Source organism: Microtus oregoni, unplaced genomic scaffold, assembly GCF_018167655.1.
Source record: "Microtus oregoni isolate MIOR12 unplaced genomic scaffold, Mior012 000017F_ref0000208, whole genome shotgun sequence".
Taxonomy (NCBI): domain Eukaryota; kingdom Metazoa; phylum Chordata; class Mammalia; order Rodentia; family Cricetidae; genus Microtus; species Microtus oregoni.
Window position 1 is genome coordinate 27,915,784 of NW_024543076.1, and position 19,331 is coordinate 27,935,114.

Here is a 19,331-nt window from a genome sequence, read left to right on the forward strand (position 1 = left end):
CTGTGCCTCTTAGCTTATTGCTCACATATTAGCAGAAGTTTGTCTTTGAATACAAGAAATAGTGAGCATACACTCATGCAGCATAAAATGTAGCAGTCGCAGTGTTTGTATTGTATTCAACTCTATATTTTTTTTTGTTTTTCTGATTTTTTTCCTTTGATAGTTTTCAGAAATGTAGCTAATGAATTTTAATCCTCTCGACCCTCTATTATTATTACAGTTATGAATAAAAATTTTGGTTCTAAAGAATTGGAGAATTATCTTCTTATCCTTTCCCTCACCTCCAAGAGGAAGCTAATATCTTAATATCTGCTGTTAACTATAAAATACCATTTTTTTTTGTAGTGTTGGGCTTTGAACTCAGAGCCTTGTACTTGTTAGTTAAGCAAGCCTTCTACTATTGAGGTTTTCTTTTCTTTAAAGACTTTTATATTATGTGTATAAGTGTTTTGCCTACATGTAAGTATATACACTGTATGTGCCTGGTTTACTTGAAGGCCAGAAGAAGGTGTCTGATTCCTTAGGACTGGAGTTACATGCAGGTGGTTGTGAGCTGCCATGTGGATGCTGAGAACTTGAACTTAGGTCTTCTGGAGGAGCAACAAGGGCTCTGAACTGCCGAGCCATCTCATCAGCCTTATTGGCATGAACATATACACGTGGTCTCAAAGAGGCTTTAATTTTTTTTCATAAAATGTTTTTGTCTTTGAAGTACCTCTGGTATTCATTTTGAGATATGTATTTTATGGCATTTGACATGTAATGTGGACTATGATTAAATTTGATTTTAAAACTATTACCAGTTAAAGGAATTATTTGTATTTAGAGATGTACTATTTATATAGACTTTCTGTGCAAATCTGTTTCTTTGATGACTATAATTTTGATTGTGTGTTTACTACAGTTTTCAATTTATAAAATCTTAATTTTATTTAGAGAAAAAGATTTACGACTTTCAATTGCAACTTGTGGTGTACAAGATCCTGAAAAATCGGTAAGAGTTCTTGGCATCATTCAGTGTTTAATATTTCATTTAAATAAGCCTCAAATGGGCTGGGCGGTGGTGGCGCACGCCTTTAATCCTAGCACTCGGGAGGCAGAGGCAGGTGGATCTTTGTGAGTTTGAGACCAGCCTGGTCTACAAGAGCTAGTTCCAGGACAGGCTCCAAAGCTACAGAGAAACCCTGTCTTGAAAAATCCAAAAGAAAAAAAACAAAGCCTCCAATGTGGTAGTAGCAGCTGAGGCTCAACATTTTGGGGTACTGTAAAAAGCAATTCAGTTGGAACAATAGTGGCCCAAATTCTGTTTTTATAAATGTCAGTCATAACTTACTGTGAACTAAAGAAATGGTAACTGAAAATATAGTTCTATTGGTAAACAGAGCTTCCTGTTAGTTTAGGATGGTATAGTCCTGTGGGAACTACAGCCTCCTGTTAGTTTAGGATGGTATAGTCCTGTGGGAACTACAGCCTCCTGTTACTTTAGGGTGATCTTTTCATTTGTGTCTCAGTTTTTAGAGTTCATTTTGCCTTCTGTTCATGTGTACACATCCATAGGAAAATTATCTCAGTGTAACTTAAAATTGATGTTAATACTATGTTTAAATATATTTGACAATTTATTTTCCTTTATAAGAGTAATTTCCAAGAAACCTGTAACTTATGTCTTTTCATTTGTTACTGTTAAACAAGAAGGATAATCATAATTTTTTTACTTCAATTTTGCAATTCGCAACTTCGTTAAGTGGAATGAACCACACACATCATTGCAGTTAAGTAAGGAGGAGGTAACGATTTATTGCTTTCCCACAATGCACGTTTTTGTTGTTGGATGTGTAGTGTTAGTTTTCTTCAAGTTTTTGTTTCTTCTTACAATTATGGTTAAGACTTAATTTTATTAAAAACTTCAGTCTCTAGCAAATCCTTAAAATTTACCATTTTCTGAGTCATTATCCAGTTACAGATGACTTTGGATTTACTTAATTTTAAGTGTTTGCTCCTTGAAGTATCTGCTTTAAAAAGTTTAGTGGTATCCAGGCAGTGGTGGTGCACACCTTTAATCCCAGCACTCGGGAGGCAGAAACAGGTGGATCTCTGTGAGTTTGAGGTCAACCTGGTCTACAGAATGAGTTCCAGGACAGCTAGGACTGTTATACAGTGAAACCCTGTCTCAAAAAAACAACCCACCCACCCCTTTTAAAAAAAATTTAGTGCTAGGGCTGGTGGTATAACTCAGTAGTTGAGTGTTCTTAGGATGCGCAAGGTATTCCCCTTTGTGTGTGCGTGTTTTCTTTTTTTGAGAGCAGGGTGGTGTTTAAGATAGGTTTTTTGTGTGTGTGTGTGTGTGCAGCCTTAGTTGTCCTTGACTGTCCTGGAACTAGACCTGGTTGGTCTCAGACTCACAGAGGTTTATCTGCCTCTGCCTCCCTAGTGCTGGGATTAAAGGTGTGCACCACCACCACCTGGCTTTTTGTTTCTGACTATTCGTATAATAAAAATTTTAATATTAGAAACCATTTCCCGAGCGAGGCCTGATTCATGCTCTTTTTATAAAGCTATTTGAAAGGTTGAGAGAAGTTCAAGATCTTTGTGGGCTACAGGGTAAGTTCATAGCTAGTCTGGGCAACTTAATAAAAAGCACAAAGTTAAGTAAAAAAATTAAAAGGATCAGAAATATAGCTCAGTAGGAGAGCTTCTGCTTAGCAAGTGTGAAGGCTGTAGGTTCAGTCAATGGTTCTTGCTGCTTCAGAGAAAAGAACCCTTTCTGTTATTGTCTTGCAGAAAACAATATATAGGATCCAAAGGTAATCTTTTTTGTTTCCCACTAAATACCTATAAAAGGGGTAGAGAGACTGCTCAACAGTTAAGAGCACTAGCTGCTCTTCCAGAGGACCCGAGTTCAATTCCCAGCAACCACTTCGTGGCTCACAACCATAATGAGACCTGGTGCTCTTTACTGGCCTACGTGCATACATAATAAATAAGTCTTTAAAAGAATAAGTACCTTTAAAGTAGCTATTGCTTTAAAGCAGCTTGAGCTTTTCAATGTAATGTGTTGGCATGTTAAGTTTTATAGTGTCAAAGATCTTATTTATTCTGGAATTAAATCACCTAAAGAGCATCAAGTTAAATAAATATATATGGAGTAATAGTTAAACATTATTTTGGTGTTCAAATATTTAAAAAACATAAAATGACATTTTGAAGTAAATATTAGTAGATGGCCCCTGAGGATTGTTTTTTGGGGGGAGGCAATAAATTTTTATTGAGCACAGCCTTGTTCACTGTTGACGTGTTGCCTGTGACTGAGTCAGGTGGTCGTAAGGAGACTGCGTGGCCTGCAGAGTTTTGTATCTTACTGTCTGATGCTGTGCAGAGAGCCTTGCTCAGGCTGCTCTAGGGGACACTGGTCTCTCAGATGACAACTGGTAGAGAAGTGGCCTTGTGCTATTCTGCAACAGGGAGTTGGTGTCTGCCTGTGGTTGCTGTTTATTTAGTAATCATGAGACGTTAAGTGATTTTTTGTGCTTCTCGGGGAACCTCAGTCACCCACTTATAAGAACCTGATCTTTAAAGTCTTTTATAGCTGCAAAAGTCTGCTATTGTGTAACTGTCTTAAGTGCCTGCTGGGATAGAGGGTCCTTGGAGGTCCTTGTCATCTTTAAACATATGATTCTATATAACAAACAGGTGTGTTTTTGTTTTTGTTTTCTTTTTCTTTATTTTAGCCTGATAGACTAAAGCAATTTAGTTTGGCACCAAGACCCTTTGAAGAGATGATACCACCTGAGAGACCCAGAGTAGCTTTCCAGACTCCTCTCCCTCCTCTCTCTGCCCCGTCTGTCCCACCCATCCCGTCAGTCCATTCCGCCCCTTCTCAAAATGAAGACTTGCACAATGGACTCAGCAGCACCCTTGGTGACATGGTGCATCCCAGGTGCTTGTTTCAAACGTTTTGTGTTTGGGAATTAGGTAAGGTGTTGTCTTCTGTTTAGAGGGTGTGCCGCAGCAGATGATGGTGGCCAAATAATCTCTTCGTATTCTTTGTTACTGATGCTCCTCTTCTCTGCTCTTAGAAAAAGGAAAAACCTTCACTGTTTCTATTAAAGAGTGTTGATATTTTAAAATGAATTGATAAGAACATGTTAGTATTTTTAATGTTTTTTAACATAGAGAAGGTATGTTTTGTTCCATTATTTCCACTTGGCAATCACTGAATTGTTTCTTCAACTCATTCAGAAAAAAGTCTAATATGGCACATGTCTGTGTGGTTTATTTTAGCTCTGCCTCAGTTCTCTCTGGGTTTATTCTATGCTGTTGGGTTTATAAACTTGTAATACATATTGAGCATGTCATTTCTGTAGGTAAAAGCCTTGCTATACTAACCTGTACATAAGAAAACTCTGTAACACAGGTATTTTCTGGTCTGTGCTTATTTTTCGCCTATGGTTGATGTGCTAATGTGTTTAAATGTGTAGATCGTTTTCTTAACCCTTTAACACATTTCTGAACTGTCCTTCCTTCCAGCAGGAGTTGGTCTTTTATTTGCTACTAACAAATCGTAGGGCTTTTCTTGCAATCTTTAGGAGGTGCCTCCTTTGTTTCCTTTAATGACTTCCCTGCTCCAAAGACAGAGACTGGAATTGCAGAGCCGGAAGTGGCTTCTGTATGGGATTAATGGTTGAAATGGGCGGCTTTACTGGACTTTATGCAAAAATGTTTTCTTAATTGTAAAAGTTGGTAGTAGTACTTGTCTACAGTAGGAGGGTTGTGAAGTTTGACTCTTCTGTGTGTATGTACAATTTAGGAGTTGCTCATAATCACAGATTCCTTTCATAACATTTATTTTATTTTTATTTTTCCTGGTGTATCTGGGTCAATGATCCTGATGTTAGACACACTGAATGACTAATAAGTGTGGAAATTGCTCGCTGTTGGAGAGACTTTAGGGGACCATGTTAATACTTATGTAACAGTCTAGAAAATCCCCCTCTTTCCTTTTGTTTCTTTAAAATGTTTTGTCCTTGCTGTTTTTATTACTGAAGAATGCTGTTCTGGTAGAAACAATAGCTGTCTCCTACTCCGTAAAGAAATGTGGAGGTGTGAGCTTCCACACAGTTTATGAACTGTTAAAGATTGTATCAGGACATATGGATTTTCAACTAACCACATTATGATTGACTTTCTGGGAAAAAACAGTAAGCTTTACATGTAAAAAGTATACCCTTTTGGGCTTGGGAGGTAGTTCATTCATTAATGTACAAAACTCTATGTTGGGTGTTGGGTGAGTTTGTGTCCCATGCTGGGAGGTGGAGGCGGGATACCCAGGCTTGCTGACAGCCAGCCTAATTAGTGAGTTCTTGGCCAGTGAGCGACCCTGTCTCAAAAAACCGAGTGAGCAGCTCCTAAGCCTTGACACCCAGGCTGACTAATAGCTTCATGTGCACATTCTCTCCCGCACACACGTGGTCCTGTATCCATGATGGACACACGGGCACCCAAGCCGGCACATGCACACGCATAGCCCCACACAAACACTCACTGTATGCATTGTAGTCCTGAAGGTGTGGAGATCTGTGTCCTCTGCCCGAATCTCTACTCTTACCACATTCCTCGAGCATCCTTTCCTCCGTCTCCGTAGAGACTGGGCATCCCTGCTTTTTGTTCCTTTAGCATTCTTTGTCTTCTTGTCTTCTTTCACTGGATGCTGTCCTGTTGTAGTTGTTCATTTCCATATTATTACTGCGAGGCAGGGAGCAAACTTTGTTTGCCATGGCAATAGTGACTATTGGATATTACTCAGTTGCTTTAACTTGTTTTCTTCTTATCAAAATGCTTCGGAAGTTTTAAAATATTTACTATTTGCTTGCTAATTTTTTGAGCAATTAGTACAAGATTGATTTTTGACTTCAATAATACTTTTTATAAAATATTAAAATATCTTGATTAAAAGTAATAAAATATGGCAATAATTTTTCATTTTTCTTTTGCTGTAGGATTGTGCCTCTGCCTCCACCTCCTCTGCTCCCCCCTCTGGCTGCTAACTATCGAACGCCTTATGATGATGCGTACTATTATTATGGTGCCAGAAATACACTGGATCCCAGTATTGCTTATTGTGAGTTTCCTATTTGGTAAATGTATTTTTCTGGTGGTTTAGTAAGGATAATTGCTTTTATGGAGGCAATTAATGTACAAATGAAAAAGGTACAGTAATTTATTTAATCTAAGTGTTATCTATTCACTGACAAATTCATACCTAATATCAAGTCCAATTTTATTATTTTGACACAATACATGGAAAGGATATTTTATGAAGAAAATAGATTGTTTTGGAGGTCTAATATGCCCAAATAGCACATGTAGGCAGGTGTGTGTGTGTGTGTGTGTGTGTGTGTGTGTGTATCTCTATCTTTGGTCTTTTTCATTCTTCGTATAAGTTCACTGTGATTTAGTCATGGGGCTATAGTTTCTACTCTGTTAAATTTGTTAGCATAAAGTTTTATGAATTAAACTCCTGCATGCATTTTGGAGGACAAACTCTAGCAATACCCATTTTAAAATTCAGTTATGGTTAGAGGTAGGATCATGAGTTCAAGACCATCTTGGGCCACTTAGGAAGTTCCCAGTCAGCTTGTGTCATAAAACAAGACCCAGTCTGTAATGAATCTTTTTCTGTCCACCAGTTCCCAAATAATGACACAGAGACTTCTTATTAATTCTGAGAGCTTGGCTTTAGCTTAGGCTTGTTTCTGAGTAGCTCTGATAACTTAAATTAATCATTTATATTAATCTCTGTTTTATCACTTTGGCCATTATCTCTCTTCCATCTTGCATCCCCAGTCCTAGATTCCTTTTCCTCTTTCTTTCTCTCCCCAGAAGTTTTGCCCATACCTCTTGCCTAGCTATTGGCCATTCAGCTCTTTATTACACCAATCACAACAAATACATCTTCACACAGTGTACAAATATCCCATACCAACAGTCTTAAAACCAAAATAAAACTAATTGTGTTCATAGTTAATTTCCTTTTTACTTAGAGTTAAGAAATAATTGCCTTCCATTTTCCTTTGTTCTTCTGCTAACTCTAACTCAGAAAGATGCTGGTGCGTGGTAAAGCACTCTGTATGTTTTCCTTTAGGGATGAGATGTTAATAGCAAGTCTTCTGAAATAAACTTGTTCTTTTCCTCCTTTCCCTTTAAGATGGCCCAGGAATGACTGGAGGACAGCCTGCCCCTCATGTCTCTGCCCCTGTCACTCACCAAGTAGCACAGCCTGTTGTGTAAGTTTTTACGGAAAATAATTTTTTCTTCTTTTACTTAAAAGAGTGCTAAAAATATGCATAATATTAGATCTTGTAGCCTAATTGCTTTTAAGAACACTTGTAGTTGTTTTTATGGCCTTTGTGACTTTACAGAACCATCCCCAGAATGCACCTCATCTTACAAACTGAACTGTGTACTGTGAAATCAGTGCTGGTGCAACTCTCTCGGGACTTGCCTGGCAGCCACTGTTCTGTGGTGTCTGCTCTTCTCCCTGGACCTCCTGAGGGGAGGGGTCAGGCAGTGTTTTACTGGGACTGTCACTTAGCACAGGTCTTTAGTTTTCATCTGTGCTGTCATTTGTGTTAGGGTTTTCAAGGCTGACAGCAGTTCCTCGTGTGCCCACACCATCAGTTTCACGGCAGACGCTGCAGCTGCCTTATTTTAGGTGTTGTAGCTATGCTGCTGGTACAGTCCCTGGATAAGTGTCTTTCCAAGTTATTACTGTATATACCCAGAAATGTAAGTACTGGGTCACATGGTAATTATTTTAAAAGTATTTTGGAGGAACTGCCATATAACTTTCACAGTGGTATATACTGTTTTGCCTTCCCACTACCAGTGCACAAAGGTTCTAATTTTTCCACATACTCCACACCAGTTGCCCTTTTCTGACTAGCTCATTTAGTGTGAGGTGGTATTTCATTGTGTGTCCATATGTGTGGGTGCGTATTGTTGGAAGTCAACCTTAGGTCTTACTCCTCAGGACCTCCCAAGCTTGTCTTTTGAGGCAAAATTTCTCTCCAAGCCCTGGGGCTCAGCTGTTGGACTAGGCGGACTGGCTAGTGAGCTCTAGCGGTCTCTCCGTCTCTGCCTCACCTGCTGGTGTTACAGTTGTACTCCAGACAGCACATCTCGGTTTTCATGTGCATGCTGGGCTCAGTCGCAGGTCCTTGTGATCATATGGTGTCTTAGTTACTTTTATTATTGCTGTATAAATACCCTTAAGGGAGAAGGGGTTTATTTTGGCTTGTAATTCATCATGGTGGGGAAAATATGGTAGCAGGCAAGAAAAGCATGGTGGGATCAGGAGGCAGAAAGATTAATGCTGGTGCTCACTTTACTCTTTGCTTTTTCTATCTCCAGGATCTTAGCCGGAGAATGCTGCCTTTCATAGTGGGTGGGTGGGTTTTCTGACCTCAGTTTACCTGATCAAGCTCATAGGCCTGCCCAGAGATGCTCTTCTAGGTGACTCCAGACCTCGTCACTCTTGGCAGGCCCTTCACAGAGAGAACTGTCTCCCCGTCCATCTTGTCACTGTAGTACTGGGGACTGAACACAGGTCCTTGTAAATGCTTGGAAACATTCTGTTATTGAGCCACACTCCAGCCCTCAGTGTGGTTGTGATTTGTGTTTCTCTATTGATTGAGTGTTGGTGAGCATATTTTCATGTGTTGCTGGCTGTTGGTATCTTCTTTAGAGAAGCGTTTATTAATCATTTGTTTGATGTTAAATAAAAACTTGTTATCCTGCCTTTTATTTACTTTTGTGAATGTGCACAGATGTGCCACACTGCACGTGGAGGCCGGGGGACAACTTGCAGGAGGGGCTTCTTTGCTTTTCCAAGTGGTCCTGGGCAAGGAAGAGTAGGTGCTGTACCTCCTGACCTATCTTACTGACTTTTGTCTTAAAGATGGTTTTATATACCAGGCAGTTTTTGAGATTGCTTTTGTTTTCTTCTGGAATTTGCTCATTCTTATAATAAATTGATTCAAATTATTTATTGGATGTTAGGAATATCGTTGGACAGAATGAACAGAAAACTTTAAGTGATCGGCTGATGAATTCAGCACTAATCTTTGAAGATAAACCAAAACCTTCCAAACAGTCACTTCAATCTTACCAAGAAGCCCTGCAGGAACAGGTATTCATTTGTTCATTCATTTGGTGCTGATGACTTATTTAGAGCATAAACTTAGACCCTAGGGGAAAACAATGACAGGCAGTATGGTAAGCTTTGAATTGGGTACCCTGGAGTGCTGTTAAAAACAGCAGTCTTGTCTGAGACAGCTAGGATTTCGTATATAGTGGATATGGGACAGCTAGGGCTTCGTATATAGTGGATATGGGACAGCTAGGGCTTCGTATATTGTGGGTATGGACAGCTGGGGCTTCGTATGTAGTGGATATGGACAGCTGGGACTTCGTATGTAGTGGATATGGACAGCTAGGGCTTCGTATATAGTGGGTATAGACAGCTAGGGGCTTCGTATGTAGTGGGTATCTGAGCTGCATGTCAGTTTATAGACATCCTTGGTATAGTCAGGGAGCTTTATTCACTTTAGTTTTGTATTTCCCTGGGACTTCCTTTTTTATGTGTTGTATGTATGTGGTTATTTCCTCTACCATGTGTTTGGAATTGAACTCAGGTAGTCAGGGTTGGTAGTAGGCTATTTGACCTTCTTAGCCATCCTGCTGGCTCTAGAGAAACTGTTAGTGAACTGTTATCAGTTCAGATCAGCTAGGAGGGGCTAAGGCTCTGAACTGCAGGGAGAGAGTGAAGATGTCCAAGAGACACTGCCCTGGTCTCCCGTGCATAGGGCATGATGTAGGGTAGGAGAGAGCAGAGGGCCCAAGTATGATTCATGATTCAGATCTAGGAGACTGCAGAGGCACAAACCGATGGGGATACATTGCTGGAATATTTCCATGAAGTACACTGGCTTCTCTTGTAGTTTATATTCATTAAAGCAAACTTAGGAGTTTGTAAGGGTTTCCCTTGGCAAGATTCAAGGCATACGTCCACATTATAAAGTATGGTTTTGTTGTTTTGTTTTCTTGAGGTAGGGATTCATGTGTCCCAGAACCCACTCTGTGGTGAAGAAAAGATGGCCTTGCAATCCCAGTCCTCCTGTTTCCTGCTTTCTCCTTGGTGCTGCCGTTTGTGTGTTGAAGGATTGATCTTAGGACTTTCTAGGCAACAGCTCCACATTCCTAGTCCCTTGTCAATTTTTATGACTATAACCATCATTTTTAATTATGTGTCTATGTGTGCAGGAGTGCTGAAGGCACAGTGGTGTGAGAACCCCAGGAGCTGGAGTTACAAGCAGTTGTGAGCTGCGCTGTGTGGGAGCCCAGCTTAAGTCCTCTGGAAGAGCAGTACTCATGACTGCCCCAGCCCCTTGTAAAATAGTTTTATTCAGTATTTTTTTGTTTTGTTTTGGTGGTTTGTTTGTTTTATTTTTCGTGACAGGATTTTTCTGTGTAATAAATAGCCCTAGCTGTTCTGGAATTCACTATGTAGACCAGAGACACGTCTCCCTTGCCTCCAGAGTGCTGGGATTGAAGGTGTTCAGTCCCACTGCCCAGTTTTGTTTTTTTGTTTTTGTTTTTGTTTTTGTTTTTTTTTTTTGAGACAGTATCTCATTGCATGTCTGTAACTGGCCTCGAACTCACTCTGTAGACCAGGCTACCTCAACTCAAAGAGATCCATCTGCCTCTGCCTTCTGAGTGCTGAGATACAGATTTGTCTATTATGTCATTAAGCTCATCTGAATTTCCTCAGTAACTTTGGTAATAGTTGCACTTTATCCCTCATTTGTGAAAGTTTGGTCCCCCACCCCCTGCACTTCTCTTCAATTTGGCTAAGGGTTTGTCAGTCTTGTTAATCTTGGCAAAGAGCCAGCTCTTCATTTTCATTAATAATAATAATAATAATAATAATAATAATAATAATTCTTTTTCTTCTCCTCCTCCTCCTTTTTTTTTTAATCCCTAACTTAAATTCTCTCTTCTTGTCTATTCCTTTGGTTGTTTTTGTTTTTGTTTTTCCAAGGTCTTCAAGTGCATCATTAAGTTATTGATGAGATCTTTTCAGTTATTTGATGTGGTCACTAATGCCATATCCTTTCCTTCTCCTTCATTATGTCCATACACATAGTATTTGTGTTTTTATTTTCATTAACTCTAGAAATTGACTCAGTTTTCATCAGTGTATATGTTTAACTCACGTGAGTTTGTGTATTTTTCCCTTTCTCTTGTTGATATTCAGCTTTATTCTTTTGTGAGCAGATAAAATGTGGTATGTTATTTCACTTTACCTAAATTTGTTTAGACTTACTTTGTGTCCTAATATGTGATCAGTTTTGGAGAAAGTTGTATGGGTGCTGAGAAGAACATGCATTCTCTAGTGTTTGGGTGAAGTAGTCTACTGTAAATGTTCATTAGATCCGTTTGGTTTATGGTGCTGTTTAACTCCAGAGTTTCTCTATTATGTTTTTGTCTAGGTGATTTGTTTCTTAGTGCAAGTGGAGTATTAAAGTCACTCACTATCATTATGTTGTGTTCAATCTGTGATTTTAGATCTAATAGTGTTTCTTTTATGAACTTGGATGCCCTTGGGCTTAGTGTGCAAACGTTCAGAATGATAATATTCTCTTGCTGAATTTTTCTTTTAATGAGTATGAAATGTTCTCTCTTTTGACTAAGTTTGGTTTGAAATTTATTATTTTGTCAGATATTAAACTAGCCAACCCTGCTTGTCATTTATTATTATTATTATTGTTGTTTTAAATCATTATTTTGTTTTTTCGAGACAGGATTTCTCTGAATATCCCTGGCTGTCCTGGAACTAGCTCTGTGGACCAGGCTGGGCTCGAACTCACAGAGATCCGCCTGCCTCTGCCTCCCAAGTGCTGGGATTAAAGGTGGGTGCCACTACCGCCCAGCATGTTATTTGTAACAATACCTTTTCCATCCTTTCATCAGAGGTGGTATCTATGGTTGATGGCGAGTTGTGTTTTTTATAACAAGCAAAAAGATGAATCCGGTTTTTTAATCTAGTCTTGTTAGTCTGTGTTTTTTTTTTTTAATATTTATTTATTATGTATACAATATTCTGTGTGTATGCCTGAAGGCCAGAAGAGGGCACCAGACCTCATTACAGATGGTTGTGAGCTACCATGTGGTTGCTGGGAATTGAACTCAGGACCTTTGGAAGAGCAGGCAATGTTCTTAACCTCTGAGCCATCTCTCTAGCCCCTAGTCTGTGTTTTTTGTTGGGAAATTGAAACACTTATTATTGGAAGTTTTTTTTTAATTTTTTTTATTTTTTTGTTTTTTTTTCGAAACAGGGTTTCTCTGTATTTTTGATCATTGTTTATTAATTCCTGTTATTTTGTTGTGATGTTGTTTTCTTAGACTTCTTATGGTCAACTGTATTGGGATTATTTATTCCCTGTACTCTTGTGTGTGCTTAATCTCTTCACACTGAACTGTTCTTTCTAGTATTCTCTGTAGAGCTGATTTAGCGAACGTAAGTTCTTTAAATGCAGCTTTATCGCGAGATGTTTCTCCTTCCATCATGGCAGTTTCCTTGGGTGTAGTAGTCTGTCTGGGTTGGCGTCTGTAGTCCTTCAGGACTTTATACCAGGGCCTTCTGGCTTTCACACACTCCACTGCAAGTTCAGATGCTATTCTGATGGAGCTGCCTTTGTGTGGAACTTGGACTTTCTCTCTTGCAGTTTCCAATATTCTTTCTTTGCTCCTGGGGAATTTTTTTCCCTGATCCTTTATGTTTGGTGTTCTTTGTGTCTGTCATCCCTTGACTAGTACTTTTCCCCTCAGATTTGAGATATTTCTTTCAATAATTTTGTGGAAAATATTTCCTGTGCCTTTGATCTGGGGTTCTTTTCCTTCTATACCTATGATTTGTATGTTTGGTCTTCTTAGAGTGTTTCAGAGTTCCTGTGTGTTCTGTTGCTGGGGTTTGTCTTTTTGTTTGTTTTTTAGATGAAACATTTTGTTTGACCTGATGGTTTATTTCCTCTAACTTGTGTTTAAGGTTGATAGTCTCTACCTGTTGATCCAGCCTGTTGATGGGCCTTTACGCCGATCTTTTTGTTGGACTTCCTAAGTTTTTGTTTTCTTCAGAGATTCTATCTCTGTATTAAGCTGGATTTTCACATTATTTTCATTATTTCATACAGGCGTTCATTTGTGCTTTTGTAGTCTTCATTCAGGCATTTGCTCACTAACTTTTTTGAGTTCCTTGAACATATAGTTGTTTGAAATCATTGTTTTGTTCATCAGTTAAGTTGCTTTTCTCAGGGAATGGGGCAGAGTGCTGTCTTGGTTATTCATGTTTGTGTTTTTTTTTTTATGGGATCTGGGCATCTGGAGTTAGATGGTTGATGGTGTTTCTTGGTGTGGATATCTGATCTTGCCTTTATTGGATGTGTGTGAGCTTTGCTGTTGCCCCAATTTGTTAGATTATGGGCCAACGGTGGTTTGTTTCCAGTTTGGGTCGCTGTGGTGATATGCAGATGGAGTTGTGAGAGTGTTCTTTGCCTAGAGAGGACAGGAGTAAACTTTCTGTTGGCTTAGATTCTTGCTGCTGAGGTCAGAAGTATAAGGAGAGCTCTCTGATTCTGCTGTGGTTCTTAGGTGGCAGTGTGGGAGTCACAGTGCATGTGGGCAGTGCTCTGTGGGGCGTCCATGCTGAGCTGTGGGGTGGGTTGACTGGTGGGCCTGGGAACTGGGTCTAGGGGTCCCTACCCAGAGTCAGGTCACAGTACTCTAGGCTGGCCAGAGAGCTGGGGTAGGTAGAGTGCCTGGCAGCAGTTGGGTCTTCCAGGAGTCTTGTCCCTACTAGGGGATCCGAGTCAGACTCCCCCACAGTGGGTGTGATGTCCAAGGGGCTGGAGGTCAGGTGGACTGGATATGGGGGTTGGCTGAGGGCATCTCCTTAAAGTTCCAGGTCAGATTTCTGCAGTCCTAGATCAGCGTTCTTATTTGCAATTCTTATCTTTGTAGTAAAGTGTCCTTAAAAAAAAAAAATCTGCATTTTTTTAAACCAGAAAAATGAAGTAGTAGTATTGCTAGTCTCTTGTCTCGGGCTCCTATACATCAGTATTTACTTTAAGCATATCTTATGTTGTCAAGATTCGGGAAAGAGAAGAAAGAAGGAAGAAAGAACGTTTGGAAAAAGAAGAATATGAAGCTAAATTGGAAGCTGAGATGAGAATTTACAACCCCTGGGGGAAGGGCGGAGGTGGTGCGCCTCTCAGAGATGCCAAAGGAAATCTGATAAGTATGATGTGTCCGTGAACTTGCTTTTAAATGAATTATTTCCAGTGTTTTCAGAGTGAAGAAAGAAAGAGGTGGGGTTGAGACTGTATAATAAGGTTTTATTTTATGATTTAATGCAAATGTGCTCTCCTGATTATGAATATAATAGATGTTACAAAACCTTTCTTCTGCAGAATAATATACCTTCCATTCATGTAATAACTACCAAACTGCAAAAAATAATTCATGTTGGTGCTTATCCAGACTAGTATGGTATATATACATATATATAGTATAGTGTATTATATACATATAATTATAATAGAGTATAATATATTAGAGTGTATTTTTTATTGAAGGTATTAAAACTCATAAGTTTATTTTAGACTAATAAAAATTACAAATAACTGGAATAATTGTAGGAAGGGATCTGCTTTTAATTCATACAGGGCGTAGACGTGTTCATTATGTGACTTCTTTTGTGCGGGGGCGTCTTCATTTCAGAAACTCTGGCAGGCTGCAGAGTTATAATCCTTCAGTTATGTGTATTTACTTATTCATCCTTTAATGTTTGCTTGGCGTGGTGGTACAACCCTTTAATCCCAATCCTTGGAAGGCAGAGGTAGGTGGATCTCCTTGAGTTAGAGATAGCCTCCTCTGTATAGCAAGTTCCAGGCCAGCCAGAGCTACATAGTGTTAACCCTGTATCAAAAAAAAAAAAAAGCTAGTTAATAAACATTGTTATCTATGTTGAATAGTTTTTGGCTCCCTGTGGCTAAGTAAAGATAGTGTGGGTTTAGCTGTAAGCCACAGAGGGGCTAGAGAGAGGACCATTGAAACGCTAAAAGCGTGACAGAATTGTGGACGTGCAGAGCTTAGAATTCTTATGGATTATGCCTGCTGTTAAATATATTTCAGGTGTATCTGAGTCCACTTAATGAGGTGACTCTTTCCCCCCAAACTATTTTTTTCCTTTTGGAAGGCTAAAGCTTCTGTTGCCATTTCCTAATAGATGAGGTGATTTTAGATGTTGCACAGGTGGACATTTCTTATTTGAAGTATGTTTTGGATATGTTAGGACACTAATTTTCATTTACTTACTCGTGATACTATTATTAAGGCAGTTAAACAGTGCTGTGCCAAGCCTGTCTCGGAGGCTTATGGCAGTGCGAGCTTCGTTCCCATGTCTCTAAGAGAGGCGACGTCTTCCACTGAACCACTGCTCCATTTTAGAATCCCTTCCTTCTTGGCTGCACAGCGTGGGTTGGATCCAGAAGTAGTGTAGGTGAGTGGAGGGTTCTGTGGTCCTAGCCTAGGACTGGAGCATCATCGTCTCTGCCTTCACTTAGCTGTCCCAGCCTCTCCCAAGAGCTCCTGCTCAGGGTGGCAAAGTTTGCTTTTTTGTTAGCGCCCAGGAGGAGGCCTGGGACAGGTGAGTGTGTGGCTAGTTGTAGCCGAAGGAAACTGGAGTCATGGGTTGTCAGAAATACTCTAGTTCCTAGTGGAGGAGGCCCCATCAGACATTGGAAACAGTGCTTCCAGAACTTTCCAGGAGGACTAAAGCAATATAATTATGGGGTAAGTTTGAAGTGAAGTGTGGATTCTTGGATTGTAAGACACTGGTTTAGAACTGCTTATCCTGGAGGAGGTTTCTGTTTTAAGTAGTAATGTTTAATCTACTTTGTGCTGCTATCCTCACACGAAACAGAGAAAATGTATTTATGAAGGACAGTGAAACTTGATACTATACTATATTATAGTTGTATAGTATGCTTGATACTATACAATACTGTAGTCAAAGGAATGAGTCACTCCTAAGGAGTACCGAGTTCTGTAGTGGGTGCTGTATTAGAGATGGGGAAGCAAGGCTTCGGTGTTGCCTTGAGATGGTGGGGAGTGCACTGTGATGGCCAAGTGCGACTGTGCGCTTGCAGCCAACCAATGGTGCTGCTTGCTTGTGGACCTAACTCCCTTTGTTCACTTTCTGTCTTCTGGTGGAGAGAAACTAAAGGGTGTGAGTCTTCACTTCTCACTCCTCGATCTTTTTAAGGGAAAATATTTATTAATGAAATAAATTAGAAGACATCGTTTTTAAATAGGCTCCTGTTTTAATTGTTTGTGCCACAGTTCAGTGTTCTTCATTCACTAGAACTCTTTATTTACGGTCCTATAAAAGCTAAGGTATTGTAAAATGTTCGAGGAGGTGAATGGATAAGCTTGTTCTGTGTGTGTGTGTGTGGAGGGGGAGCTACTTAGCAAATCAAAGGAGTGAATTGTTGGTGCACATAATATGTGAGACTCGAAAGTTCTGATAAGGAAAAGATCCATTCTGATAGTTACCTTTGTACATTTCTGTTCCATGACACTCTCATAACAGCAAAATTCTAAAGAACTTGCCCGTGGTTGTAGATTGGGAATATGAATAATATAAAAGGTGGCAAGATGGGTGTTTTGGTGGTTGAGCTTTGCAAAAATTAACTGCTTATACTGGTTTTACTTGAAACTATATGTGTTAAAATGTTAGCAGCTATACAGCAGTGGTTCTCAACCTTGTTAATGCTGCGACCCTTTAATACTTTTACTCACATGGTGACCCCCCAGCTGTAAAATTATTCCTTTACTACTTCATAACTTTAATTTTGCTACTGTTATGACTCATAATGTAAATATATAATATGCAGGATACCTGATATGTGACCCCCCTCCCCCAAAGGGATTGGGACCAGCAGGTTGAGAACTGGTGTTATACACCAGAAAAATATGTGGCTAGCAGGAAACTAAGCTCCCAAATGAAAAGTCTGAGCACTCGAGAGATGCTCGGCCGTCTCTCAGTCCTGGGAGAGGTGTGCTGACAGTCTGTCATGTGTGTTTGACAAAGTAATGCCTGTCTTTACCTCAGGTGTACTGAGGTCAAATTTGCACATAACAAAATTACTCTTTGAAAATTTTCTGATGTTTGCCATTTCTAAATCATTTCCTAAAATAATTTCTACCACAATCAGGAGGTGGCTGTTCCGGAGCTGCTAAGGGGGAGTCCCTCTGTCCCTTATGGGCAGTCCTCTTGCAGCCCTTTGCCCCTAGAAACCTGCCGTCTGCTTCCGGGTGCCAGCGTCGCCTTTCAGTTTTGATGATTTTCTTCCAGAGTGGTTTTGTGAGATTCTTGTTTTCTGTACTGCGTGGTGTTGCATTGTTTCTGAGGCTCTGTCATTGCATGGCTGCTCACAGTGGACAGGTACCTGGCTCGTTTCCAGTTTAAGGACATTGGGAATAGAGTCACTGTAAGCCTCTGCTTCTCAGTCTGTTGCTTGCAGCCCTTTTAGAGATCAAATGACCCTTTCACGGGGTTCCCTAAGATCATTGGAACACACAGATATCTATATTACAATTGGTGGTAATAGAAAAATTACAGTTATGAAGTAGAACAGAATAATTTTATGGTTAGGAGGTTACCACCATATGAAGGACTGTATTAAGGGGTTACAGCTTCAGGAAGGTTGAGGCCTCTGTGTGAATGCACACTTTTATTTCTCCTAGGTGCATGCTTAGGAATAGGCTCAGTTGATCGCATAATGTTTTGTTTGCTTGTTTCTTTTTATCTTTGTTAGAAACTTAACTGTTGCTGGGCGATGGTGGCACCCTCCTTTAATCCCAGCACTCAGGAGGCAGAGGCAGGCGGATCTCTGTGAGTTCGAGACCAGCCTGGTCTACAGAGCTAGTTCCAGGACAGGCTCCAAAGCCACAGAGAAACCCTAAAAAAACAAAACAAAACAAAACAAAACAAAAAAACAAAAAAAAAACTTAACTGTTTTCCAAATTGTGCCTTTTTCATTAACACCAGAAAAACACAAACTTTCCAGTGCTCTGAACTCTCCCCAGCATTTGAGGTTAGCCATTCTGTGCTATGTGAGATATTCTATAAAAGAGTTGCAGAGGTACAATGAGAGTACCTTTCAGTGTGTTTTCTTCATAGTGGACATTTATGTAATCATGGCACAATTATAAAAGCTAGAAGTAAATCGACACTGTACTGTCAATGAAATTGTAGACAGTATCTAAATTTTGACAGTTTCCCCCTACTGTCTTCTTCCTATTCCAAATGCTGTAGTACACTTGGTTGCCTGTCTTGTTTATTGATTCATTTATATATTATTACCGTGCGCGTGTGTTTGATGTGTAAGTGCTGGCTCTGGTGTCCCGCACAGTGTATGGAAGTCAGAGGGCAGCACTGGGGCAGCACTGGGAGTCAGTCCACTTCTCCGTCATAGTCTGTGATAGGGAGTCTAGCTCGGGTGGAGGCTGGCGCTGTGCTTGCTTGTACCTCCTGAACCTCTTATAGGCCCACCGTGTCTTTAACCTGCAGTCTGTGACAGTTGTCTCTGTATCTGGCTGTTTATTTGTGCACGCATGAACTCTTATGCATTTCCTGGACCACTTAGTCCATCTATCCAACATAGTGCATCACTTCATGGTTTTTATTATTCAGAGTTATTATGGTAAACTCTTCATGTCTGACTTCATGCTTACATCATACACTTGTCTGTTTTGTAGTAAGTTTGAAATTTAGATGTTGAAGTTTTTTTTTTTCTTTTGTTTTTTTGGAGATAGGATCTCCCTGTGTAGTTTGTATGCCCTTGACTTGTAGACCTGTGTGCCAACCTCCCCTGTGCTGGGATTACAGGTGATGTCATGATCCCTCCTTGACCCTCCAAAGTTGTGCTATTTGCAAGATTGCTTTGACAACCCAGTTACTTATTTTACTAATAGTTGGTCATTTTTTTCCTCCAAATATGGTGTGGTTTTTTTTGGAATTACATTGACCACACAGATAATTTTGGTACAGGCATCATCTTAACACTATTGACTCTTTTGATGAACTAGTATGTACTGTCTATCCCCTGACTACTGATGAGCTAGTGTGTACTGTCTATCTACTGACTACTGATGAGCTAGTGTGTACTGTCTATCCCCTGACTGCTGATGAGCTAGTGTGTACTGTCTAT

The 19,331-nt window shown here is 39.9% G+C and overlaps 1 protein-coding gene across 12 annotated transcripts in view; it reads left to right on the forward strand.

Annotated features, from left to right (window-relative positions):
• Cspp1 (centrosome and spindle pole associated protein 1) overlaps positions 1-19,331 on the forward strand; it is a 99,447-nt gene that overhangs the window by 50,895 nt on the left and 29,221 nt on the right. For 6 of the 12 annotated variants that reach the window (XM_041667436.1, XM_041667434.1, XM_041667433.1 and 3 more), the window contains 7 exons: positions 937-994; positions 1,746-1,787; positions 3,729-3,937; positions 5,997-6,118; positions 7,205-7,283; positions 9,058-9,187; positions 14,206-14,353. In XM_041667436.1, coding sequence (XP_041523370.1) covers positions 937-994; positions 1,746-1,787; positions 3,729-3,937; positions 5,997-6,118; positions 7,205-7,283; positions 9,058-9,187; positions 14,206-14,353 — 788 coding nt within the window. The remainder of the gene's footprint in view (positions 1-936; positions 995-1,745; positions 1,788-3,728; positions 3,938-5,996; positions 6,119-7,204; positions 7,284-9,057; positions 9,188-14,205; positions 14,354-19,331) is intronic. The other 6 variants (XM_041667438.1, XM_041667441.1, XM_041667439.1 and 3 more) reach the window with 2 other exon arrangements.